The 24855-nt window shown below is 38.0% G+C and overlaps 2 protein-coding genes across 5 annotated transcripts; both read right to left on the reverse strand.

Moving 5' to 3' along the window:
* Positions 1-73: 73 nt before the first annotated feature.
* Positions 74-9594, reverse strand: znf395a (zinc finger protein 395a). Of its 3 annotated transcripts, none has more exons than XM_053237702.1 (10): positions 9384-9594; positions 6531-6773; positions 6252-6439; positions 6063-6169; positions 5776-5966; positions 5583-5683; positions 4701-4923; positions 3516-3611; positions 2744-2865; positions 74-1675 (listed from the first exon to the last, which is right to left on the reverse strand). In XM_053237702.1, exons 2-10 carry the CDS (start codon positions 6732-6734, stop codon positions 1564-1566), a joined length of 1344 nt encoding a protein of 447 aa, XP_053093677.1. In that variant the 5' UTR covers positions 6735-6773; positions 9384-9594; the 3' UTR covers positions 74-1563. The 3 variants fall into 3 exon arrangements, with proteins under 3 accessions (XP_053093677.1, XP_053093678.1, XP_053093676.1); XM_053237703.1 differs by lacking the exon at positions 9384-9594 and adding an exon at positions 8913-9371 and having other exon boundaries at positions 4701-4920; XM_053237701.1 differs by lacking the exon at positions 9384-9594 and adding an exon at positions 8913-9370.
* Positions 9595-16671: 7077 nt separating this feature from the next.
* On the reverse strand, positions 16672-24039 carry si:ch73-204p21.2 (uncharacterized). 2 transcript variants are annotated; one of them, XM_034307731.2, is made up of 6 exons: positions 23905-24039; positions 21546-21609; positions 21414-21456; positions 21248-21322; positions 18875-18936; positions 16672-18761 (listed from the first exon to the last, which is right to left on the reverse strand). In XM_034307731.2, exons 1-5 carry the CDS (start codon positions 24033-24035, stop codon positions 18890-18892), a joined length of 360 nt encoding a protein of 119 aa, XP_034163622.2. In that variant the 5' UTR covers positions 24036-24039; the 3' UTR covers positions 16672-18761; positions 18875-18889. The 2 variants fall into 2 exon arrangements, with proteins under 2 accessions (XP_034163622.2, XP_034163621.2); XM_034307730.2 differs by having other exon boundaries at positions 18847-18936.
* Positions 24040-24855: the final 816 nt, after the last annotated feature.

The raw sequence follows: 24855 nt of genomic DNA on the forward strand, positions 1-24855 counted from the left end.
TATATATATATGTGTGTGTGTGTGTGTGTGTGTGTGCTTTTCTATGTGAAAAAATAAGTAGAAAAAGGACACATTGGCTTACATAGAAAGTGTATTAAATCATGAAAATGACAATTTCAAAATGTAAAACTCCAGAGTCATTTCATGCAAAATACTGTACAGGTTGTAACTGTTGAGCTCGTATGAAGATATGTCAGACTTTGGTGAAAAAATTTCCTGATGATGAACCTCCTCGAACATTCTTTCATTTTCATATCTGTAGGTCTCGTTAATGCTGTATAAAGAAGACAATGTCAGAGTGGACGTTTCAAATGTCAACACATAATAACAGTTCAAAACATAACCATGAATCAAATGCTTGGACCCAAAAACATTAAGAGTTTCCATTAAACTGATTTGTTTTTTTTTTCACGTTTTGTTTGTTTTGTGAAACTTTTGAAATTTTCGAAAGAATTTTCCTTTTGTTTGGTTTTTAAATACAAGATCTTCTCAGAATGTGTCTTTAGCAACAAAATTTTATAAATCCATGCTGAAACAAATTTATAATCAATTTCATCTTTACACAAGTCAAAGTAGTGCAGCTGAGTGATAATAACTGAGTGATCAGAAATACAATTAAAAACAGGAAAACAGAAAAGGATTTCATTTGGAACAAAAAAAATCTTTTAAGCGTACAATAAAAATTAAATAGCGCAAAAACAATCATCGCTGATTCCCAATACAAAGACTGGTCACGTTTTGTGAAATCAAATCTGTCATCAAATATCTTTGATAGTTTAATTTTGGACAAATTCACCATCTGGAACCAAAAAAGGAAAATGTCTTTCGCACGTAAGATATGAGATAGACATAGAAATAGACGGATCATAACTGCAATCACAGTTATTACAAATCTCAATATAAAAAAAAACAACTTTTTTTTTTGCTCTGTTTGTATATAAAACACATAACAGCATATTAGCTGGTATACATGGCATACATAAACATAAAGGCGTGGATGCTTTTAAAGCACGTCCATACAATTCACTTTCACCGCCGAGCTGCCGTTCACTTCCTCCCCTGAAAAAACAAACAACAAAAATGACGTCATTCCATAAAAAGGAGACCTCTTTCGAATCGCTGAAAATAGAAAAGAATAAAACAGAAAGACGGTCAGGTTTTCTGGAATGACTGCGAATCTCTCACGGTAAACAATCATCACCATACGGAGTGTCACGATCCTTGATTAATCAGAGCCTTTACAAAAAAATATGGCTGCTGCGTGCTGAAGAAAGAAATCGGCACTGAGTGGAGCCCGAGACGACCTCGACGACCTCAGGAAGACTGACGGAGAGAGAGAGAGACGAGGTGTGGTGTAGATCAGTCCAGAGTTAAATCAGCACCGATGAGAGAACGCTGCACCTTTCAGTAAAACGTCTCATACAAAAAGTACAGAATTTAAAAAAAAAAAAATTGTTCTTCTGGTTTCCCTCCACCGCAGCGAAGCTGATCCACTTGTTCTTTTTTTTTTTTTTTTTTTCCTCTCAGTCTCTGGTTCATACGTCGTTCAGCTCAGCACCAGCTTCAGTCCAAAAATCTCTGGCAGGCTTTTTTCCAGCGACAGGCCGTACACCACTGATCCCGGTGCTCAATACCGTACACCTTCCGGCACTTTTTAGCCTCGCCTCGAACCCTCCTGTCACGAGGACAAACAAGAAAACATTAACGACTCAGTAACACAACATTACAGACAGTGCAGAAAAACCGGACACACAAACATGTAGTTATAATGACGATAATGTAGATGATGTGGATATTCTTATAACCATTACTATTACTATAACTCTCGCTACTGCTATAACTACCTGCGCCTGTATCTCTACATTACTGTATTAGTGCTTCTTTTTAAAGTTTTTAAAATTTTATATCTTACATCTACTGTAATTCTTAGTGTTGGTTTTCACATTTATATTAGGCCCTAGTTATTATATTAGTTTACAAGACCTCATTACTTTGTGAAGCACCTAATAACACTAACTAAAGTCTCCGAAGCAAAGAAACTAAAGAAAAATCAACATATATCATTTAATTAAAGTACTTTCTCTGTCTTGGTATTTATCATTTATTACATTTGCATTACATTAATACATTACAATTCATATATATTAATGCATCATTATTATTATTACTATTATCATTATTGATTTCCTTGAACACTAATCGCCGTGTGTATCCTGACGTTAACTTAAATGATTTTTAAAGACATTTACTGCCACTTTAAAATTAACTTAAGAACAAATTTGTAGCGAAGTTCAGTGATGAAATATAAAAGCTATTTAAAAAATAAAACTACAACACCCTTTGCCAAGCCTTTTAAATTTTTTCAGACGTTCTATGCTTCATGCTTTCTTGTTAATTGTAAAGATCATTAAGTATATCATGAAAATAAAACATGATTAGAGCATTAGTGGATTAGAGCTTTAGGGAACATGTGACGTCACAAGATTTTGAGCCTTATTATTCAGTGTGTGTGATGGGTTTACATATTTTAAAAAAATTACATGACACCAACATAGAACTATGCTAAAAAGCCTATAAATTGAAGATGTGTTAATTCTAATACAATATTTAAGACACTTTAATGCTAAGGGTCTAGACACACTGCTGATATATATATATATATATATATATATATATATATATATATATATATATATATATATATATATATATACATATATATATATAGGTGAAGTGGACGAACCGTGTGGCACAGTGGCTTCTCGGAGGCGAAACACTGGCGAGGTGCGGAGGCCTGGAGGGGGCGCTGTTGTTCTGGAGCCATTGCTCTCCTACGCTGACTGAACGTCGACGAAACGGAGCGGCCTGGAGACGAAAAGAAACACAAACTCAGCACACATCATCATACCACGACTTTACATCATTCACAGTGCAGATTATATGCACCACAGGACGATACTTTGAGTATTTTCATGACTTTAGATTTGGTGAGAAAGAAATCATTTAAAACATCAGACATTTTCAATCACTCTGTTTGTGTTTGAGAGCTAAAGAATCCAGCCATAATATTTTATGAAAAGTGTCACAATTTACCACAATAAATTACAACAATTAAATACAGTACATATCAAATATTTACACAAATAAATAACTCAATAAATCCAACGCCTGCAATTTGATCATTTGTCCACTAGATGGTGTGCAATAACTGAACGTGGCTGCAGAACAAAGGCAAAAACAAACACCATGGACATTTTACAGCCTTCAGTAAACAGTCTGTTTAACCTTTCCTTCTGCTTAAGATTTGACACTATGGCCTGCTTTATTGCCTAAAACTGCAGCGTGCACACCGACACATTCACACTCAGCTAGAGTCATGATGAGTCACATTGAGTCATAACACAGAGCAGAAGCTCGATCAGCACCTCTGAAGTGGAGCACGTACTTCCAAAACCCTGGCAGAATTTCTCAACACATTTACAGTGAAAGGTTAAGCTGGTGAAGAGCAGGCTGACCTGTTTGCTCTGGTGTGCCGTGACGAGAGGCGTCCAGCGAGGCGGCGCGGGCACACACACGGCTTTACACACAGTCAAACCAACAGGAGGCGGAGCCTGGAGCAACACACACACCAGAGAGCCGCTATGAGTTATGATTCTTACAAAAAGACTCACAATCCTTACGAAATTCTATGGTTTGCATGCTTGGATGCACGTCAAACTTAAATAGCTTTTTAACTTTTAATCATACAACAACGCTGTTGAATTTTGTTGCAGCTCTGACAGCAGTGCAGCTGCAAATCACAGGTTTATATTAATGCACTTGTTATATAAATACACTATGTTATTGTTGCTATAGTAACAGCAAGTTTTCTGACATTTTCAGGATGGAAGAGTTTACACAGAGAACAGGAACTAACAGACATTAAATATAACTACAAATGGATAAAGTTATGACAAGAGGAAAAAAACACTTTACATGGGGACATGCTGTTATTGGTGAATAGTTGATTATTTGCCTATAACAGCATGACACTGAGTGTTTTATTCCTTACATAATTCTGTAATTTCATTCCGTAACTGTATAACGCAGTGGTTTATACTTTTTTACACAACTTCCTTTCAGACTAGTCATTGCCAATTCTTGCCCGCTACCTGAGAGCCCCATGTTGTATGACAGCTGTTAATCCAGGGTTAGAGCTTAGACATGTTTCCGCTGAAACATTGCTTACGTAAATTAGTTGGGTTTCTGGAACAAAACCAAAAAAACCAAACCAAAGCTTGTGAAACCCCGGGTTAACCACAGTCAGGTTGATAAACTTACAAGAGAGAAGGGCTATGTTTTTGTAAAACAGGATAAATTATGAACAATATCTGAGTGGATTTTATTTTATTTTATGTGAAGCATGACCATTACATCTTACAAAGATTTTTTAACCATTAAGACACAATATTTTTGTTAACGACTTAGGAAAAAAATCTATAATATGTGTCCTTCTTCCATTGACTATAAAGCAACACTACGAGAGCGTTACCATAGTAACGTAACAGTAAACATAAGTACCGATATATCGTGGTAGTATTATGGTTCACGGTTACCATAGTTACCACAGTAAGACTCTAGTAATGGATTAGGAGACGTGTGAGCCACACACCGTGCTCAACAACGCCGTCAGGACGAGGTGCTCGTGTCATGTGACCTACCTGGTAGGAGTGCTCGGAGTGGACCTGCCAGAAGCTGCTGGGGGCCGACTGGCTGAGCGGGCTGGGCTGGAGAGGCTCCGGCGGCGGGGGAGAAGATCTCTGATGGCTCGGACTGGAAGGTGAGCCGCAGCCAGCCGGAGCTGACGACTGCTCCACGTCCTGGTAGATCTCCGTGTAGTAGAAGTCTTCTTCTCTCTGGCAGCGCTCCTGTTCGTTCTGTCTGCTAGTGAAGACAAGTAAAGTGCACCGTGAGAAGAAGCTCCGAATTTCATTTTGCATTTGCATTTCTAACAAAGTTTGGAACCTTGTAAGAAACTTAAAGACTTTGGAATAATCCTGTTAAAATTATCTATTTCTGGAACATTTTACATGTCAGTTAAGACATGTTTCTATTGAAGTTCTGAAACTTTCTGAGGAAAGAAAGAGAAATACTCTGTCAGTTATGATGTGTTTCTACTGAGGTTCTGGGGTTTGTTAAGGAACCAGAGAGTCCCTGAACTATTCTGTCAGTAAATACATGTTTCTACTTAAACTTTCTAAGGAACATTTTCAAACAAGAATTCCACAATTCCAGCACGTGACCATTAAGGAAAAGGACGCTACTACAGTGAAGGGGATTTCATGCAGAACCTCTTTAACAAGCTAAGAACCCTTAACGAACCAAGGAACCCTAGAAGAATTGTTTTGTTCATCGTGTTGGCCATTCTGTAATGCATGCCACTGACCAATCAGCAAGCTCTGGTTCCTGGTACCTACTCTGGAGCAGTAACTAAACATTTCTGGAATAAAAATGGGTCCTGGTTCCTTGTGAGTTCCCGAAAAGTTTCTGAAAAGGTTCCTGTTGTGGAAGCAACAGCATAATTGTCTCACTCGAATACTTACCCCAGGTGAAGAGTGCGAATGTGGCGCTTCATGCCTACAATAGTGGTGAGGATTTTGCCACAGTTTGGCCACAGGCACCTGTACGCCACCTTCACAGAGTTCTAAATGAAATAAAGCAGATAGGAATACGATTTAGTTCCACAAAATCTCCTGCTATATATTAAACCTTGCAAGACCAGAAGGAAGCATTTACCTTGCGTTTCCTCGGTGCTGGTTCATCAAACAACATTTGATCCATCTCCATGTCCAGGCCATCGTCGACAGGAGGGGTGCGGTCCGCCTCGGCGTCAGGTGGAGACGGTGCAGGACTGCTGTTTCCGTGGTCACAGCTCCAGTAACCACCATCGGACATTTCACTACCAGTGCTGTCTGTCCCATTGGACGCTGTGAACAAAGTTAAGTGTGTATTTAAAAAAAAAAAAAAAAAAAACGTTTGACATGGTGAAGGAAGTCACACCAAGAATCTGGAAGACAGCTAACCTGGAGCTGGTTCTCCATGAATAGGGCTTTGGATCATTGGGCTGCAGGACAGACTGGTCAGCACCATAGCAGCCATGATTTCATCCATGTCCGCGCTCTCTACGCTCCTGAACAGAAGATCAGAGACGATCAGAACCAAGCTGAGAAGATTCAAGTAAACAGAAATCCTTGATGATAACAGAACCAAACCTTTTTGGCACGTCGATTGATGATGACACGGAGTGAGCGACGCTTCCTGACGGGCTCAACCACACGTCCTCCAGTTTCCGGTGTACGCGCTGATTGAGCTGCTGTACGAATATGGACACCTCGTTGTCCACGTGGTTGTGCTGCTCCACAACACCAGCATGCTCTTGTCCACCACAATGTACGTACACCTGAGACACACAAAAACAGATTAGATCAAACTGAAAGCAAATCAACGAAACATCATATCTCCAGACTTTACAACTCTGTGCTCCTGCGTACCCGCTGTCCCGGGTACAGTTTGACCCTGTGGACACCGTGGGCTCCAGCTCCGGTCCCGGAAACCACAGGAGCTCCGTCAGTGTCTCCGTGTCCTCCTACGTCCACAAGACCCTCTGCTGAAGAGTTGCACACCAAGGCTCCCAGAGGAGAGCGCTTCCCTAACCTGCTCCTCGGTAGCACCGTCGCTGTTAGCACCTTCTCCATCGTTACTCCTGTGGGAGATCAGCTGCACCAAGAGAAAAGCTGCACAGAGGAAACAGAAAAAGAAACATTTCCTGTGGTTGGTCTCACACATGCAAACGACTCAGTTTGTACAAAAGGTTACAAACGTTAAAGTTTGGTTTAAAGACTAGTTTAATGTTCATTCATTCAAATTAACACTACAGTAGTAACAGTAGTGCAGCAGCAAATCACAGGTTTAAATACGTTATTGTTTCTATAGTAACAGCTCATTCACAGCGACTTGTACGATAAACGCACCACATAAACGTCTGTAAGGAGATGTTTATTTAACATGTATGGAAGGAGTCTCCAGTGTCAGAGCTTTGTAACAGTCAGACATGAAGTTGTAACTTTAAGTTTTCAGACGTCTTCAGGACAGAGGAATTTACGTTTTTTTGCAGTTTCTCATAACATGACAAGTTTTTTTTTATAATTAACCACAAGAAAAAGTCATGGAACGACTATTTATAGCTGCTGTAACGTACGTGATAATAGGAACTGATTAATTTCATGAACATTCCACAACATTAAATACAACCATAAAGGGATAAAAATATATCAGTCTAGTAAATAATCCATTGTAATCATTGGCAAATTGCTGTGGTATAAGAAGAAGAAAACACTCCAGGATGTGCTGTTATAGGAAAATAATCAACTTCAAGTTCTCACTAATTCTCAGTAACTTTTCTTCATCACACCACCTCGTCACTGATTCTTTTCCTGTAACAGCACAACACAGTGTGTTTTATTCTTCACATAATCTCCTGTAAGTAGAGAACTGAACTCGTGTGTTGTTTTCCACCAGTAAAGACATACTTTTCGATGTGTTTAACAACACAACAGCTCAACTAACGAACCAACACCGTTCAAGGTAGACGCTTCGCTGCCGTTACATGCTGAACGGGACTTTACTGGATCGTAGCTTTAAGCTAGCAAAAGTGTTATACTAATGAAAAAACACTACTCCTCGAGTCTCATTTACTCCACTGTAATCAAATATCATTGCCGAGAACTATGGCAGGTGACTAGAAGTGATTAGGTAAGAAAGATGTTAAAAATACTACACTATAAAACAGAGCACAATGTGATAATTAAAGTCTAAGTGTACACTCAAACCCCCGCTGATTACAGCATGAAGCAGCAGCCCGGCAATCAGGCATGTGGCCACTCACCGGCTGAGTTATTCAAACACCATGACATGAAATGATGCAAAATCCTGAAAGACCGGGTGTCACACTGTGACTCATCAATCCATCAAACGAAAACCAGTCAAAACCTGACAGCAACATCACGGTCTCATGATCACCAGTTCAGGACTCACATGAGCCGAATCACGTAGCGCCACCGGTTACAGTCAGACCGAGGGACGGTGTTAAAGGTCGTAGCCTTTTCTTTCGACTTGGTTTGTTTGAACTTTCTCTCGATCATTAGAATTAGCATGAGAGAAGATCAGAGTGGGCTGCAACAGGATGACACCAGTATACTTTCCCTCCTGTGGTTCTGGTTACAGTTATGGCCATTATGGGCGTAATAAGGAGGGAATGTTCAGCCCTAAAAGCCATTACAATGGAAGGCACTGGGAAAGCATGATGCGAAGCTGGTTTTAAGTTACCACGATTCCAGTAAGAGCTGATTCATGGGTGAAAGCGATCTTCATAGAAGTTTCAGTGCTTTCCAAGTGTATGTCCGACATTCCTCCTGTTGCACCATGCTCCTGCGACTCTATAAACTTTCTGATGTCTGCTTTTAATAAATGCAGTTGTTGCAAATGTTTTAGCAACAGCATGGTTGGTTCATATGGAAACAAATCCTGCAGGTCACGTGATCCATTGTAACAATAATGCACAGGTTCCATACATTTTGCACAAACAGTTAAGAAGCTCAGCAGTGTTTTGTGTGTGTGTGTGTGTGTGTGTGTGTGTGTGTGTGGCATTTCATCTCCAGCTGCATTACATCCATCACCCACAGGAAATGCCTTGACTGCACTGCACGGGTTCTAGTCAAGGTTCTAAAGCCTGAAACATGAGAACAAGGCAAACAAAGCACCATCGCCCCGCGCGCTCTAGTGGATCATTTCACAGCACCCGCCGACGTCACCGATGTATGGATGACGTCACACCCAATGCAGAAGCCTATAGAGAGATTCATACTCATACCCACCTTGTTTACTCGCAGCGCTTCTCCTGCCTCTGGTTACTGCAGTATAAGTGCAATAAAGATCCGTGTATCACAGGCAAGCTTGCTCGTCTATATGCAACACACACACGCGCGCGCGCGCGCTGATGTTTCGTTTGTTTGTTTGTTTGTTTGTTTGTTTTTCCAGAATATCTCCCTGTTCAAAGTTCTCACATGAATACTCGAAGCACGCGCTTGCTTCTTCCTTACAGGAATGTCCCTGAAGCCAAAAGCCACTCCACCACACGCCCTCAAATCACTCACTCACTCACTACTTTCACTCAGCCCCGTATTACAGAATAATAATAATAATAATAATAAAAAAAACCCGCACGCTCTCCTAACAAACCCGCAAACGTCGCGCGCTCAACGCACCACCACGCACGCACGCATTCACGCACGCATTCACGTATATCCAGATCTATAGCCTAGTATTTTTGAATGAACACTGCGTACCTGCTTGTAGTCTCCTCCAGCTCACACTCCCCCTCTTTTTTTTTTTTTACTCTGAACTTGCTCTGACCGGCTCCGACTCGCAAACCTTTCCAAAAACGCACTCCGGGCGCGCGAGGAAACCCGCACCGGACTGCTGAAGGAGCGCGTGCTGTGAGGCGTGCACCCGGTGGGCGTGTCACTGGTGCGTTTTCAGCTTGAGAACATTTCTGCTCGGATGGATGCGTCTGTAATACGAAGCGTGTCCACTTTCAGGAGCTTTCAGCTCAGAGGGCGTTGATTAATTCTCTAGAACAGCAGCTCTGAATATAATCACAGGTTTATAATCTAATACCTTATCGTTTCTATAGCAACAGCTCAGTCACAAGGACTCAAACAAGCAACATAACCTAAGACTAATAATAATAAAAATGTGTTTTCTTAATAATAAAAAAGATGTATTAATCATTAATATGCTGAAGTTTTCTGTTAGATGTTTACTCAACCTTTACTGTATCCTCTAAAGTGTCGCTTTTTGACTGCATACAGTGTTTACAATGTTTATTATTATTATTTTACTAGTTTAGCATTTGTTTATCATTTTGTGCTGTTTTTTGTCTGTGTACAATGTTTACAGTGTGTTTTTTTGCACTAGTGTAGTGTTTATTTATCATTTTTTGTGCTCTGTCTTATTGCCCTCTTTATGCACAAAACTTGAAACTTGAAACATTTACGGAAGGAGTCTCCAGTGTCAGTGCTTTTTCACATTCAGTACATTTTCCATCAGGAGAAAGTCTTGAGGACGGAGGAGTTTATGCTTTACAGTTTCTCAGTAACATGACAAGCTGCTTTTTTTTTTTTTTTTTTTTTAAATGATTATTTACTCTGTAAGGAGATGTTTATGTAACATTTATGGAAGGAGTCTCCAGTGTCAGCGCTTTGTAACAGTCAGGTAAAGGTGCAACTTTAAGATTTCTGACATCTTCAAGACAGAGGAGTTTACGCTTTATAGCTGCTATAACGTAAGTGAGAACAGGAACAAACTTGTTTCATGGACGTTACGCAACATTAAATGTAACTATAAATGGATAAAAAGTGTGAAATATCATTCTTAAATACTTTAAAAACTGTTGTGATGTAAGATGGATAAAACACTTCAGGATATCCTGTTATAGAAAAATAGTCAACTTCTGTATTCTAACAGTAACTCCACTTTCTTACTCTAACCCGTCACTGATTAATTTCCTTTTACAGCATGACATGGTGTGTTTTATGCCTTACAGGTTGTACAGTAAAGTGAACAGTGAACACTGCTGGCTAACTTACCACTTAAAAAAAAAATGAACAGTTAGTGTTTGCATTTAAAGAAGAATCTCATGCACATTTTAAATGTTCGGCTAATACACTCATCATCCTGATGTTTCTAATGTAATGTGTGTGTGTGTGTGTGTGTGTGTGTGAACAGTTATGTAACCCTCAGTACTTTGTCTACAGTAGTACAGAAGTTTGTGTTTTGAGGCACACCACTTGTTGGGTGTGTGTGTGTGTGTGTGTGTGTGTGTGTGTGTGTGTTGTAGATGCCGGTTTGAGTCAGTTCCTGGGTTTATCTGTTCCTCTCTCCGGCTCTTGTAGTAAACAACCCAGCCATGTGGGCAGGATGTGAGCTGTGATTGGCTGAAAGGCCATTCGTAAGACACACGCCCTAAAATCCCGACTTGTTTACGCCAGACTGGTGGCCAGGGTTGCCAGATTGTTCTTCACCCAAACCTTCTATTTTTTCACTTCATTCCTGGAAAAAGAATAGTGGTTATAACCTCTTCTAGTGTTTTTGTTGTTGTTGTTGATTATTTCTCACTCATTACTCAACATGCATGCGCCTGAGCTGCACTTTGGAGGAGATTTGTTGTGCATTAAGGTGGAATTTCAAGACTGGGATAAACAAGTGCATGCAATGTGGCAACCCTGCGTGCAGGAGGCATTGGCCACAATGGCAAAGAAGGTATTTTTGCAGGGTAGCTCATTTAAAAGAAGAAGGAGAAGAAGAAGAAAAAGGAAGTCTCAAGAAAAAAAATTCAACTTCTCAGCATATTTGCAGAATAATTTGCATTTTCACTCACAAGTGCATGCTTTAGAAGTGCCACAGAATCACCTTAATCACCATCCAGATACTTTTTTTAAAAAAAAATGTAATACCAATGCCACAATGCCATGCTTGCACTTTAATCATGATCCAAGAGCATTAGAATTTCACTCTGTTCGGATTTTCAGAGGTTCAGATGAGCTGTAAGTGAGATGTGCAGTGCAGCATGCGCGCACAGGAAACAGGGAAGTGATTACATAACTGCTCCATAGCATAGCTCAGTGCGGTTTCTAATTACACACACCATAAATCCTTAATCCGTAAACAGAGATCCAGCAACTCCACCCTTGCACTCTTTTCCTAAAAGAGATACAGAGTTAAGCTGCATGAAAAGCAACTCTTTTTTTAAAAAAAGAAAGAAAGAAAGAAAGAAAGAATTTCACCATGCATTTTCACCATGCATTGTGCATATGCACTTTATATGTTTATGCACTGTAGGGCAGGCTGTAGATATGTGCTCGTGACGTCATGCATGTATGAACGGAGTTGTTTGTTTGTTTATTTATTTATTTTTTCATGTGTACATTTCTTGGCTCATCAACACTGTCGTGTTTTGTTTTTGTGTTTGTTTTCGGTAGCCCTCCTGTATGTCCTTGCTTGTGCACACCCAGCTTACGACTATTACGTGCGCGATGGTGAGTAACTGCTGGTGCGAATAAAGGAACGTGTACGTGCAGAAGAGCACGTGGCTCTCCGAGCTCGCGCTGCACGTCGTGTCGTGCGGCGTCGCGTTGCGTCGCGCGCTCCCGAGGGGGTGGTGGTGGTTTCCGACTCTTCACTTTAGCATGCTTAGCACTTTTGCATAACATAACCTGCAAAACTCGATGATAAATACAGTCAGACGACGACGACATTGCCATAGTGGTGTACAAATCGCTTCTTTTTTAATGAGTCGGTTCATTTAGTTCAGAATACAAAGTGAATCGATTCCTTCACTCACTGATTCATTCAGGGTTGTTGTTATTATTGTTGTTGTTGTTGTTGTTGTTTTTTAAAGTGGATGAGGGGCATTTACAGAACTTAAATGTCTGCCAGTTTCTATTGACTCATCTGTTACAAAAAGGTTTGTATGACCGAAGATAATCAGCTCCACATTTACAAGTCGTTTAGAGTCGGTTCACTTCAAAGATTCATTCTAAAAGAATCGGTTCTTCACATACTGCCCATCACTACACAGAAAAGCAAGCTACAGCTACACCAGATTCTTTAGGAACATAACTTATTTCAGACACTCATTAGATTTTCTTGCAGAATTAGTGTTTAGAGTTTAAAAGAATTACAAAACTTTTTTTTCATACTTAAATTTTATTAAATTCACAGGTTCCCAACTCAGGTCCTGGAGAATCCCAGTTTTAGTGATTTCTCTGCTCCCAACATTCCTGATTCAATTAATCAGCTAATTAACAGCTCTTCCTGAGGTGAAGTGATTGACTTAGAGCAGGAAAAGACTAAAACCAGGAGCAAATGTCACATAGTACATACAGCACCCTACAACCCCATACCAATACAGACAAAGAAAAAGCTTCAGTTTTCAGTTCATGCCACACTCTTGAAGGAAACTATTTAAAGCATCTGGATGAGCGGTTACGCAGTCGAATCAAAGATAAACAAAGTTTTATAATACTTCTATTCATGAACCTGACGTCTTTCTCTAATGAAATTTTACAAGAAGGACATTTAAATATCATTGAATCATTTCTTTAATATCTGAGACAACAAAATCTGTATGATTTAGATACCTGGAGACAAGTCAATTAAAAAGAATATAGATTATACAGTTTCAGCAAAAAGAAATGAAAAGAATGAGCAGAATACAGCCGCATACTATAACACCAGACCTTACTTAAACTCAGATAAAATCTTACGGCACTGCTTTACTCGCCCCACCACCCCCAACCTTCCACATCCACCCCCACCACCATCAGTGACCTTTTGCCCTTTAGTTTCAAGGCGTGCTGTCTTTTTATTCCATTTGTTCCTCTTGAAATACACCGCAGTAAGTTTCCTCTTTTAGTTTTCCTCTTTTGGAAAAGTAGGACATTAACCTTCCATTTCAAAGAGTGTAATTTGCATAAAAATAATAATAATAATAATAATAATAATGTTTACATTTCTACACTCTTAGAAAAGAAGTATAAATCTAGAGCGCTTTAAAAGTTATTCTGATTGTGCTATATAATATATAATCATTTCACTTCTTCCTTTATAAATAAGTCTGTGATATGACTTGGTATTCGACATTATCACTGTCATTTATCTTATGCTGTATATTTTCTCCGAACATGTTCTGTTAGATAAAAATCAACCACACTGTTCATTTTCACGAAAAAAAAAAAGATTGACACATCACGATGACTTCATTTAGCATGATGTCACTGTGTACATCCTGTCTGTGTGTTTAAAATGCCTTCCTGAGCCTCTGGATTTTCTCTCATGTCTCTCTTATTTGGGTTTTGTGGTTTAGAATTTGAATAATTTTTTAATAATTTTACACCAGATGCCTGTAGACTTCCATTATATGTGAGTTTGGAATAAACTGGTTTTCTGTCTGTTTTGAAATGTCTTGTGAACAGTAATCATACATGAACTACAGATGCAGTGGATCGAGATTAGGTTGAGAAACTCCAGAGTATCCCTTTAAAAGAAATAAACGTGCTTACACCATCACAGATACGGTATGTAGAGGTAGAGAGTTTAAAGCAGTGGTGTAACCAGGACTTCATTTCAGATACGGAGGAGGAAATGTGCTCAGATAAAATCACTGTGTGATCAGAATAATTATAACCATATGTGTGATTTTCCATCAATCAGTCTTTCCATATTAATAATGTTATAACTTTATGACAGCTCCACTGAAATTGATTAAAATAGCATTACATCTAACATAATCTTCTCCATCTTCTTCTCTCGTCTTCTCTAATCTTCTCCATTAGGCCATTTCATTGGCTGTCACCTCGATATCCATGAGCTCAGACTGTAGCTAGCTGGTTAGTAGCTTTCAAAAAGAAATGAAAAAAAAAAAAATGCACGATCCTGATTGGTTAATCCTGTTTCTCACCATGGTAACAGATGGTAGCAAATAAAATGCAGTTAAACAAACCAAAGGATGCATTTGTTTGGCATTATATATGAAGGACCAATCGAAAAATATATATGTTATATATGTTTACCTTTTATATATGTTGTCAAGTCAAGTGAATTTTTATTGTCATCCTTCTACATAGCTTGTATACATTGGAATGAAATGTTTCTTAAACATTTGCGACCCCAAGAAGAGAGTGTGACATCTGCTCTGAAGGTTTTCTGCATGTAGAAATGGGATTGTGAAAGTGTTCATCAGAGCCTGGTCCTGGTTTACGGGGAAAAGACCGCTAGCCTGAATGTGATATGTGCTATTTATTTAGTGTGTGTAAGAAATCATGCAGTAAAGTTTTGAATAAAATGCAGTCTGCTGAGGGCTGCGTCTGAGAAACTAATTAAAAGGAAATCATGTTATCAGTAATCAAATAAGGAAGTTCATGAACCTCGGTTTTAGCATCTTTCATATTACTTAGAAGCCTACAGAGGTCAGTAATGTCGCAATGAGGAAGGAACACAATTTCAGTAAATTAACTAACGTCAGGAAAGTGACCGAAATTGCAAAGTAGCTAGGCATTCTTAGCAAGACTTAAACACAATGTATACGGCAAAAACTATAGAAGCGTCAGTGTCAGCATGGTGTGTGAATTCTGGCTCTGACAGTTCCTCAACCTCAGCTACATCACTCCAGTTCTCAACTAGAGACGTGTGCAGAACTGTTTTTATAATCGGTGATATTTTCTAATGAATGAAGTTGGTTGTATTTCCCAAAATATAAACCAGGTTAAGATACACCACAGTTACCAAGGATGCTATAAATGCATCATGCAGCACCACGTGTTCCTGCTAATGAATGTGGCCTTTGTTTGTCCTGCGAGCTTCATGTTTGACCACTCGCTCACACCTGCTTGAAAGTTAAAAACCCCCAGTTTACTTGACTTTTTGTTGCATTCCATGGGAACCCTGTCATGATGCAGCACTGTAGCCTCAGTAATACCGTGTGAACCTTTCTAAAAAACAAACAAACAAACAAACAAAAAAAAAAAACGGAAAAAAAAGCAACAACGACATCAACAATGCACCTCCTATTCACATCTGTATTTGTATCTTTCGATTAGAAAACATTATCTGTTCATTCCGTATTACATTCGTAGTATTCATGCAAAAATTATAGCAAATGAATGAGATAGTTAGTGAATTATGAAAAAAGGCGGGCAAGAACTTTGTTTGTTGTGCGTTAGCATGTTGTCTATTTATGAAGTATGTTTTAAACTAGCAAGGTCTAGTACCAGCTGAGGAAAGATGAAACTGCACTACAGTAAGTTGCTAGTACGTTTTCAGTTCACTGGATACTAAATAGTTGTACATAATAAACTGATAACTCTGTGTGTAGATCAGAAAAAGTTAATATTTGGTAATAATAATCTCCTTTCCCTGATTCATAGTTTGAAAGTTATTTATACTGTCCAAAAATGCACTTATAATTTTTCAAATTTAACTTATTCTAATACTAGCTTATACTATCCAATGAAAAAAAAAACCAAACAATTTACAAAAATTGGCTTTCATGAATGTTTTGATATCTTCATAACAATTCTTTTATTATTATCATTATTATTATTATTCAATTGGTTTTATTTGTCTTTTTTGTGTCACAAATATTCAGTGAATCTGTCCATATTATTTCAAAACAAGTCAGTAGTGAAAGAAAATCTTGATTTATATTATTTTCTTCTGTAACATTTTGGACAAAAGGTCTTAAAGCATAAATAGGCTACTTTTACTTTACCTGAGAGACAACTGTTATTACAAGCACTAACCTTATTATTAGGTTTAAAGGTATAGTCAGCGATTTTATCAGACGTTCCCTGAAGCTCAGTAATACCCAAAACACACGACTAGCCTGTATCACCTTAAGGCTAGCGTAAGAGAGAGTTTTCTGAAGTAACAGGAGCCATGATTGACAGGTAGGTAGAGAAGCCTGCTTGTCCTGATTTCGTTGGACTTCCAGTTTACAGTTTTAGCTTGAGGCACAACAGAGACCTTCTCTGAGTGAGGAAAAGAATGAAAAAAAAAAAGGACTAACATAACAGATGTTGTTTCTCTCATTTATTTTCACAACATCGTGTGTTGCGTACATATAAAATGGCTTAAAAGAAAAGAGATTACAAGGAGTTAACTATTTGCATATTTTCAGTCACACAGATACACACCACGTCCTTGGTTATATAACGGCTCACACCCTATTCGTGAAGCACCGCTGCAGGTGATTACTGATTAACTGATGATGGCTCACAGTGGGCCTCATTTATCACGCTGAATACGAACGGCTTTACTCACAATTGTTTGCAGAGTATTTACACTAGAAATGTGGTGTTCATGAAAATCCAGTTAGTTTAGCTCCTGAGTGTGTAAATAAGGACACTCAGTAATCTGAACCTCCACTGATCGGCTTCAAATCGTAGAATTAACGACGAGTTACTGTGATTTTATAAACAGATTACGCTGGTCAAGTTTAAATTGCTTATTTACGTCAATTACACACCAGTTTAATGAACGTTCTGTGAAACTCAGTCATTTCATATGAATAGCTTTAAAGAACTGAAAACAGTGCAAAATAAATCCATAAATGAACATAAATAAGACTACACATTCCATTAGGACACAAGTAATGGCACCCTATAAAAGGAGGAAGAGTTAGCATGTGTTTAGAGAGATGCGCTGCAGTGGCTGAGCTGCATTACTGGAATATTTAGCGTTCAGTCGCCATTTTGTCATTTTCAGCTCTCTGTGAGCTTTGCCTTTACGGCGTATTGTGAGCATGGCTAAATATAAATCAGCACTTGGTAATTTTCAGCTGATTGCCATTCATCAACATACGCACGTGAATTTGAAGAAAATCAGGGAATCTTTTGTACATCTGGTGGGAATTTTTGGTTCTGTTTGGCCTACGAAAAAAATTACTCATAACATGACTGATAAATGAGGCCCAGTGTGACGTGTTTGTACAGACAGTCCGTAGTGTGAGCTGGAAAGTTTCTTTTACATAGCTCAGTTTTGGTTTCATACAGACCGTTAAACTGATCCTAGCTTCTCTTAAAGTGGGAAATAATTTACCAAGTAACTTTACCAAAGCTACTATTTAATTTTCACCTGTTTAATTAACCCGGTTAATTGTTAATAGTTGTTAATCACTTCTATTTAGGTTAATAATAGGAGTTAAATGCACAATATAGTATACTGTTAGATATGGGAGAACTCTAGAAATACTTTGGTTTTAGTGCCCTGAATTCCACATAAACTTCGTGTAGACTTCATTTTAGAAATTTCAGATTCCCCAGCACCAATGGTAAATTTGGAAATCCACATACAGTTTTATAATATTTGAAACCTCATACGTTAGCAAGATAAAGTGACCTACACCTCATACAGATAGCTGGTTTAGATATTACTTTAAACATATTATTGTTTTAGAAATTAAATACAGATGTTGATCAGTGCACTTCCATGAAATTGGCTGTGGAGATAAATCTCACACACTCTGAACGTTCTTATCCCAGTCTAAAACCCTTTCAGTGAGAACCCTAACGGGTTTGTCTCGTTCGAGGAACCATTAATACACGGTTTTCCCTTCAGACAAAAAAAAAAGGTTTCATGTCGAATCCCTTTAGAAAACTAGAACATTTGAGGACCCCTTTTTTTTTTTTTTTTTGGAAGAGTGTGCAGTGATGGTTCCCTAAGGGTAGGCTTTTGAATTTGAAGTGTCAGTTCTTTATGTTATTTCAGGCAAAGGTAGAGCAGGTTCCTCTGACTCCTGTGGTGTGCTAGAACTCTTGATGTTCTTACTCATGCTTGTGATGTTAATATCAGTACCACCAAGATCAATCATCCGGTTCCTGTGCTAACCTGAAGGTTTGGCCCAGTGCACAGAGGGTCATGATGTAAAACACAGATTCATTTCAAGCTCCTTTCATGAAGATTTCTGGAACTTTCTTCTCTCCAACAGTTTTGTAGATGTGCTAAGTCGTGGTATGGTAACAGCAAGACGTAGGAGGTGTTATTAATGTCTCTTCTGAGAGGTTTTGTCAGTTTTTAAGGATAAGCATTTTCAGTGTGTGTACACACAGTGTGAGACTCAATTCCATGACAGATGTGGTTAAATCCTGAGCGCGATGATGCCGTTCCTGTTGGAGATAAAAGCATTGATGGATCAAACACAGAAGCTCTATTTATTTCTAGTTCATGTGTGCAAAAATGTGATTAAGCTACCGGAGATAGAAGTGTTTAGCGTGCATACTCATCGTCAAACTTCCTACAGAGTCGCCTTGCCTCCATTCTCCGTCGTCTGTGGGTTGCGTTCTGCAGGACAAAAATACATCATGATGTTACAAACACATAGTAATTATCTCTTTTTACGTTTTTGCACGACATGGCATCCTTAGAAGAGATTAATTATTTATTAAAATGAATTCTCGTGTATTCAAGTTACATGTGTAACTCTCTTATAACGGAGGAGGTTGAATCGTGTCCATTAGTATTTATATCAAACACTGCTTTTTGTTTGTTTTCCTCTTGTATGATGCCTTTCACTAATTTTTTTGTCTTTATTAGTAAATGAAGCTCTAAACATGTATAATTCATCCTTTCAGAGATGGGAGTACTTTCTCAGAGTGTAGAATCTGTGAATTTTGAAATCTTGCAGCACTTTTTATTTTTTCTTTGGGCTCTATTCTGAAAAACGTTTGCAAATAAAATACTCTGCTAAGTTAACAAGACTAGCAACACTAGCAACTGCTACACTGCTAGCTCAAAGTAAACAAGACTAGTAATTAGTGTTGCTAGTAAACAAGACTAGCAACTAGCAAACACTGCTAGCTCAAAGTAAACAAGACTAGTAACTAGATAACACTGCTAGCTCAAAGTAAACAAGACTAGCAACTAGCTAATACTGCTAGCTCAAAGTAAACAAGACTAGCAACTAGTGTTGCTAGTAAACAAGACTAGCAACTAGCAAACACTGCTAGCTCAAAGTAAACAAGACTAGCAACTAGCTAACACTGCTAGCTCAAAGTAAACAAGACTAGCAACTAGCAAACACTGCTAGCTCAAAGTAAACAAGACTATCAACTAGACAACACTGCTAGCTCAAAATAAACAAGACTAGCAAATAGCTAATACTACTAGCTCAAAGTAAACAAGACTAGCAAATAGCTAACACTGCTAACTCAAAGTAAACAAGACTAGCAACTAGCTAATACTGCTAGCTCAAAGTAAACAAGACTAGCTACGTTAACAAAAGTGAACTCTAACTGCTAGCTTAAAGTAAATACAGAAGTGCCTCATTTTCTGAAGGCGCTTGAAAATCACAAAACTTTTATGAAAACTGTACATAATTTTAAAATACTATTTAGTATATTACTCCAGTGTTAGAAAAGAACAGCTTTGGTAAGACTTTCTCTAATAGCAGTACTTTTTTTTTTTATTCTAAAAGAATATGCTTTGCTTATGAATGAAACTAGCTTCAGTTAACAAAACTAGCAGAGGTAGCAAACAGATAACACTGATAGCTCAGTGTAAATAAAGTTAGCAATGTTGATACCCAGCTAACACTGAATAACAGTAAGAAAAAACACTAAGAAAATCACAAAACCTTTATGAAAATTGTAAAAAAGTAATCCAAAATACTTTATGTGTTACTCCAGCTATTTTTGTGAACAATTTTGGTAAGACTGTCTCATTTCTTACATCGGTACTGGTTTTTTTTTTTTTTTTTTTTTAAATTTTGAACATTTATGGTTTGCTCATGAATGAAGCAGTGCTAATCCTGCTAGCTTTAGTTAACAAGACTAGCAAAACTAGCAAACAGGTAACACAGATTGGTCAAAGTAACTGCAGAAAGCTAATAGAGAGCTAATACTTCTAGCTGAAAGTAAAGAAGATTAGCAACACTGCTAGCTCAAAGTAAATGCGTCATCAGGCCTCATTTTCCTCTTGATGGCTCAAGAAAATCACAAAACCTTTATGAAAACTGTAAGTAAGGGGAACTATGTTTTACTTAATCGCTCCAGAGTTGGCTTTGGTAAGACTGTCTCGTTATAACACATTTCTTTGTCTTGTTATAACACCTTTTCTGTCTCGTTATAACACCTTTTCTGTCTCGTTATAACACCTTTCTTTGTCTCGTTATAACACCTTTTCTGTCTCATTATAACACCTTTCTTTGTCTCGTTATAACACCTTTTCTGTCTCATTATAACACCTTTTCTGTCTCGTTATAACACCTTTCTTTGTCTCATTATAACACCTGTTTTGTCTCGTTGTAACATCTTTCTTTGTCTTGTTATAACACCTTTTCTGTCTCGTTATAACACATTCGGTTAGTGCACAATCACAGAGGCGTAATTCATCAACAGCCCTCAGTGAATTTAGCGTAAAGAGATTTTTCGGTATGATTTTCACACAAACTTCACAGATGTGGCTAAAGAAAAAGTTTTTTTCTTTAAGCAGACCTCACATCTTATCATCATTTAGGAAGCGGTACAGAACATAACATGTCCAAGGTCTGATATTTTCAGTAAAGCTCAATCAGGGTTTATAATGTTAATAACAAACTGACGTCATCAGCGACACTGTTTATGGTGCTAGTGTGTATAGGAGGACAGAGGCGTGCCTAGTGTGTGACTCCTCCAGTGTTTGAACTGCTGATTGGGGCCGAGCTGGAGGTCCTCGGGCAACACGGTGGGATCTGGTGAGGGAAGAGGAAAAGGACGTTTGGTCATTTGGTTGCTGATAGAGTTACAGACAGGAATGTACAGCTCTGCTGGTGTGATGCTTACTCCTTTCAGGAGCGGGGTTCTCTGCGGCATTTCCCTGATTCACCTGTTCACACATTTACAAACACTTTAAAACCTGACAACGCAAATCTGCATAAAATACACTGAATAAAGTTAGATAATGGCTTGGCTTACAACTCGAACCAGTGTGGATGTGCTCCTCTCCACTGTACCGCTGTTATCCAGAGTAAACGACTGTCTGTTAAACACCACAAAATAGCCGATGTTAAGATAGCATTCACTGGCATACATTTAATAAAAATACATTAATTTCATTTATAAGAACATGCTGTCATCATCATCATCATGCTATAAACATGATCCACTTCTCAGACAAACGTCAAATCTTGGCTGCCCTCTAGTGGCTGAAATGATCATTTTAATTTAAAACCCAAACACTTGAAAAACAACAGAGACTCAGTGAAATCTTTTACTGCCCCCTGCAGGCTGCGATTAAAACTGCAAGTTGCAACTTTTTATCACTTTATTAACAATTAATAACGCCACAATTATTGGCACCCTACACAGAAAAATTTGTAAGTGCAGCTCTGTGGGAATTCTGAATTATAGTTAATAAAAAATGACATTCAATGAAAATATCTTGAACATAGTCATGTTTATGTAATATTTCCTATTATAAGATTACAATAAACAAAATCTAAGTTTATTAATTCTATTATTTATAAACTTTTTTGTACTAACTTCAAGGTTATTTTATTGGCATATAATTTTACTTCTTTCTGGAAATAAATGTTTAATTATATCAAAATTATCTGCCAGAAGAACAATGTTAGTACAAGCTTGAAATGAGTAAAAATGTCTAGAAATAGGTTTAATAACCTTATGTTTGATTTATTCTGATCTTATATTAAGGAATATTAGATAAGTGTGAATCTCGTGTACATCTCGATACATAGTGTACGAAGTAATACATAAACAACAATTCACGACACTTCAGTTCGCTCCTGATCCGATCTGTTTCGATTCAGGTCTGATCCATTATTTAAATTTTCTGTTCTGTTAATGTTTTCAGACATCTTCAGGACAGAAGAGTTTACGTTTCTACGCTCAGTTCTTTATCTAATTAACTTAGATAGAGAGAGGAGAGAGAGAGAGAGAAGAGAGACTTGAGAGGAAACTACTGTTTATAGCTGCTATAACTTACATGAGAACAGGAACTAACTTGTTCCAAGGACATTCAGTGACATTAAATGTAACTATAAACTGATTAAAAAAAAATGATGTGTCATTCTTTAATCCAATTACCTTGTCTTTAGGCAACACCTGAGAACACCTGTGACACAATTTAGGGGGTTGTCTATTGCTCTCTCTCTCTCTCTCTCTCTCTCTCTCTCATTCTCTCTCTGTGTGTGTGTGTGTGTGTGTGTGTAAAAGAGAGAAAATGAGAGAAAGAGAGAGAGAGAGAGAGATTTGGCTTGTAAATCAATGCAGCCGTATTGTAGACTTTTGGCCCAATATTCTGATGTGAAAGGGTTTTTTTTTTCTTCACACCCGTACTTAATAGACTTTTCCGCCCTAAAGTATGCAGGTCAACAACCAGGTGCCTCCTTTGTGTCAAAAAGCTCTTTGGTTTTCCGCAGAATGATGAAAGACAAAGATATTTTTTACACGTGTGCGACCTCGTACGTACCCCAGGGAAATGTGAACTGGTTAAAGGACAACAAAAGGAGAAAGAGGACAGGAGATTTCCTGGATACTAAGAGCAGTTAAATAAAATAAAATAATTGCAGAAAGCAAGTGGTTTAAAAAAAAAGTAGTTTTGTAAAATAATGGTTTTAAATAGTTTATTGATGGTGCCAGTAATTACTAATATTATTATTATTATTTGAAAAGAGGAAAGTGTTTAAAGGAAAGGCATTTATCCAGATGTAAATAATGTGTGTTTAGTTTAGACAATAAACTAAACTCTCTTAAAGGGTGCCAATAGTTCTGCTTATTGTTTAGATCCTTTTTTTTAAAAAAAAAGCTACTAGTAATTCAAAAAGGTGTGAAAAATAATTTATAGTAACTTAATATTTTATATAATAAAGGTTGTATTTCAATTTGGTAGGTTTTTTTGGTGTAATTATACAATCACTAAAATAATCTTTCTTTCTTTCTTTCTTTCTTTCTTTCTTTCTTTAAATGAGAGTTCACTCTTGCACAGTCTGGCTCTTTATTTCAGCTGATATAAGGTTTAAAACTGAATTGAATTTGAGCTCTTAATCATCTCAGTATCACTATATTTGGTAACTTTCATTTTTTGAGTTTGTATTCTGTATTTTTTTTTTTTTTACACCACAGTAGGAGTGAAATCTTGAGTCATGTGTGTAGTGTGTGTCTGCAGACACTGGTATGACTGGGTCACGCCTAATTCCTGACAGATTCCTCGAGCTGACAAACTTGACCGTGCTGTCCTGGAATGTTGCTGTAGTGAAAAAGCAGAAGGACAACGAGACACCCGGCCCGAGACATGTTCCACGACGGCCCTCACCTCTGACAGCTCGTACAGAGAGCGAGGAGTGTGATGGAGAGGATGAAGAGGATGACCACGGAGAGGAACGCCAGCCCCGGGAGATTCGCTGCCTCCCACGCCTGCAGGTCAACGATGATGATGGGTGCCATGATCCTGGTTCTAAAGTCCAAAAAAAAGATATAAAGAAACACGAGTGATGAGTTACGAGCTGTAAAGGTGTAAAACAGTCTATTTGACTCTGATGTGTGATCATAGCATGAGGAATTAAAGTATATTCACTGAAGTATATTGTTTCCTGAACTCTCAGGTTTTAAAGTGCAGTTTCTGCAGGAAACTCGTCTCATACCTGCATCCACAATGAACACATTACACCTATATGCAGTAATTCATTCATTCATCTTCAGTAACCATTTCATCCTGTATTCCAGTTTATCCTGTATTTATAAATATTTATTATAAATGTGGAAAATTACTACAACTACCTCAGCTTAATGTTGCACAGCGTTATACTGCGCTTTATTAGACTGCTGCTGCCACTATCTTTAAATCCTCACATTATATTTTTACACTTTTTTAAAAATTCTTTCCCATTTTCTAACTTTATGTAAATTCTACTTTATATCACGGACAAAAAAGCATCTCACTACACGTCGTACTGTGTATGGATTTGAATTTGAATTATGTAGATATTTAAATACTTAAGTAGATTATTTAATTCTACACTCATATCTCTGATGATTTAATGTAAGTTTACGTGTTTATGTTTATTTTTAATATCATTATTCACTTCTTCAGTAAGCACTTTATCCTGGTTGTGATGGATCAGGAGTCTATCCCAGGACACCAGGCACATCTCAGGGGCAGATTATAGTCATTAATCCACCTACTGGCTGGTTTGGGATGGAGGAGGAACCTGGAGAACCTGAAGAAAACCAACATGGAGGCTAGGACCGACAGCAGCCTGAGTTC

Source organism: Pangasianodon hypophthalmus, chromosome 10 (genome assembly GCF_027358585.1).
Source record: "Pangasianodon hypophthalmus isolate fPanHyp1 chromosome 10, fPanHyp1.pri, whole genome shotgun sequence".
Classification (NCBI taxonomy): domain Eukaryota; kingdom Metazoa; phylum Chordata; class Actinopteri; order Siluriformes; family Pangasiidae; genus Pangasianodon; species Pangasianodon hypophthalmus.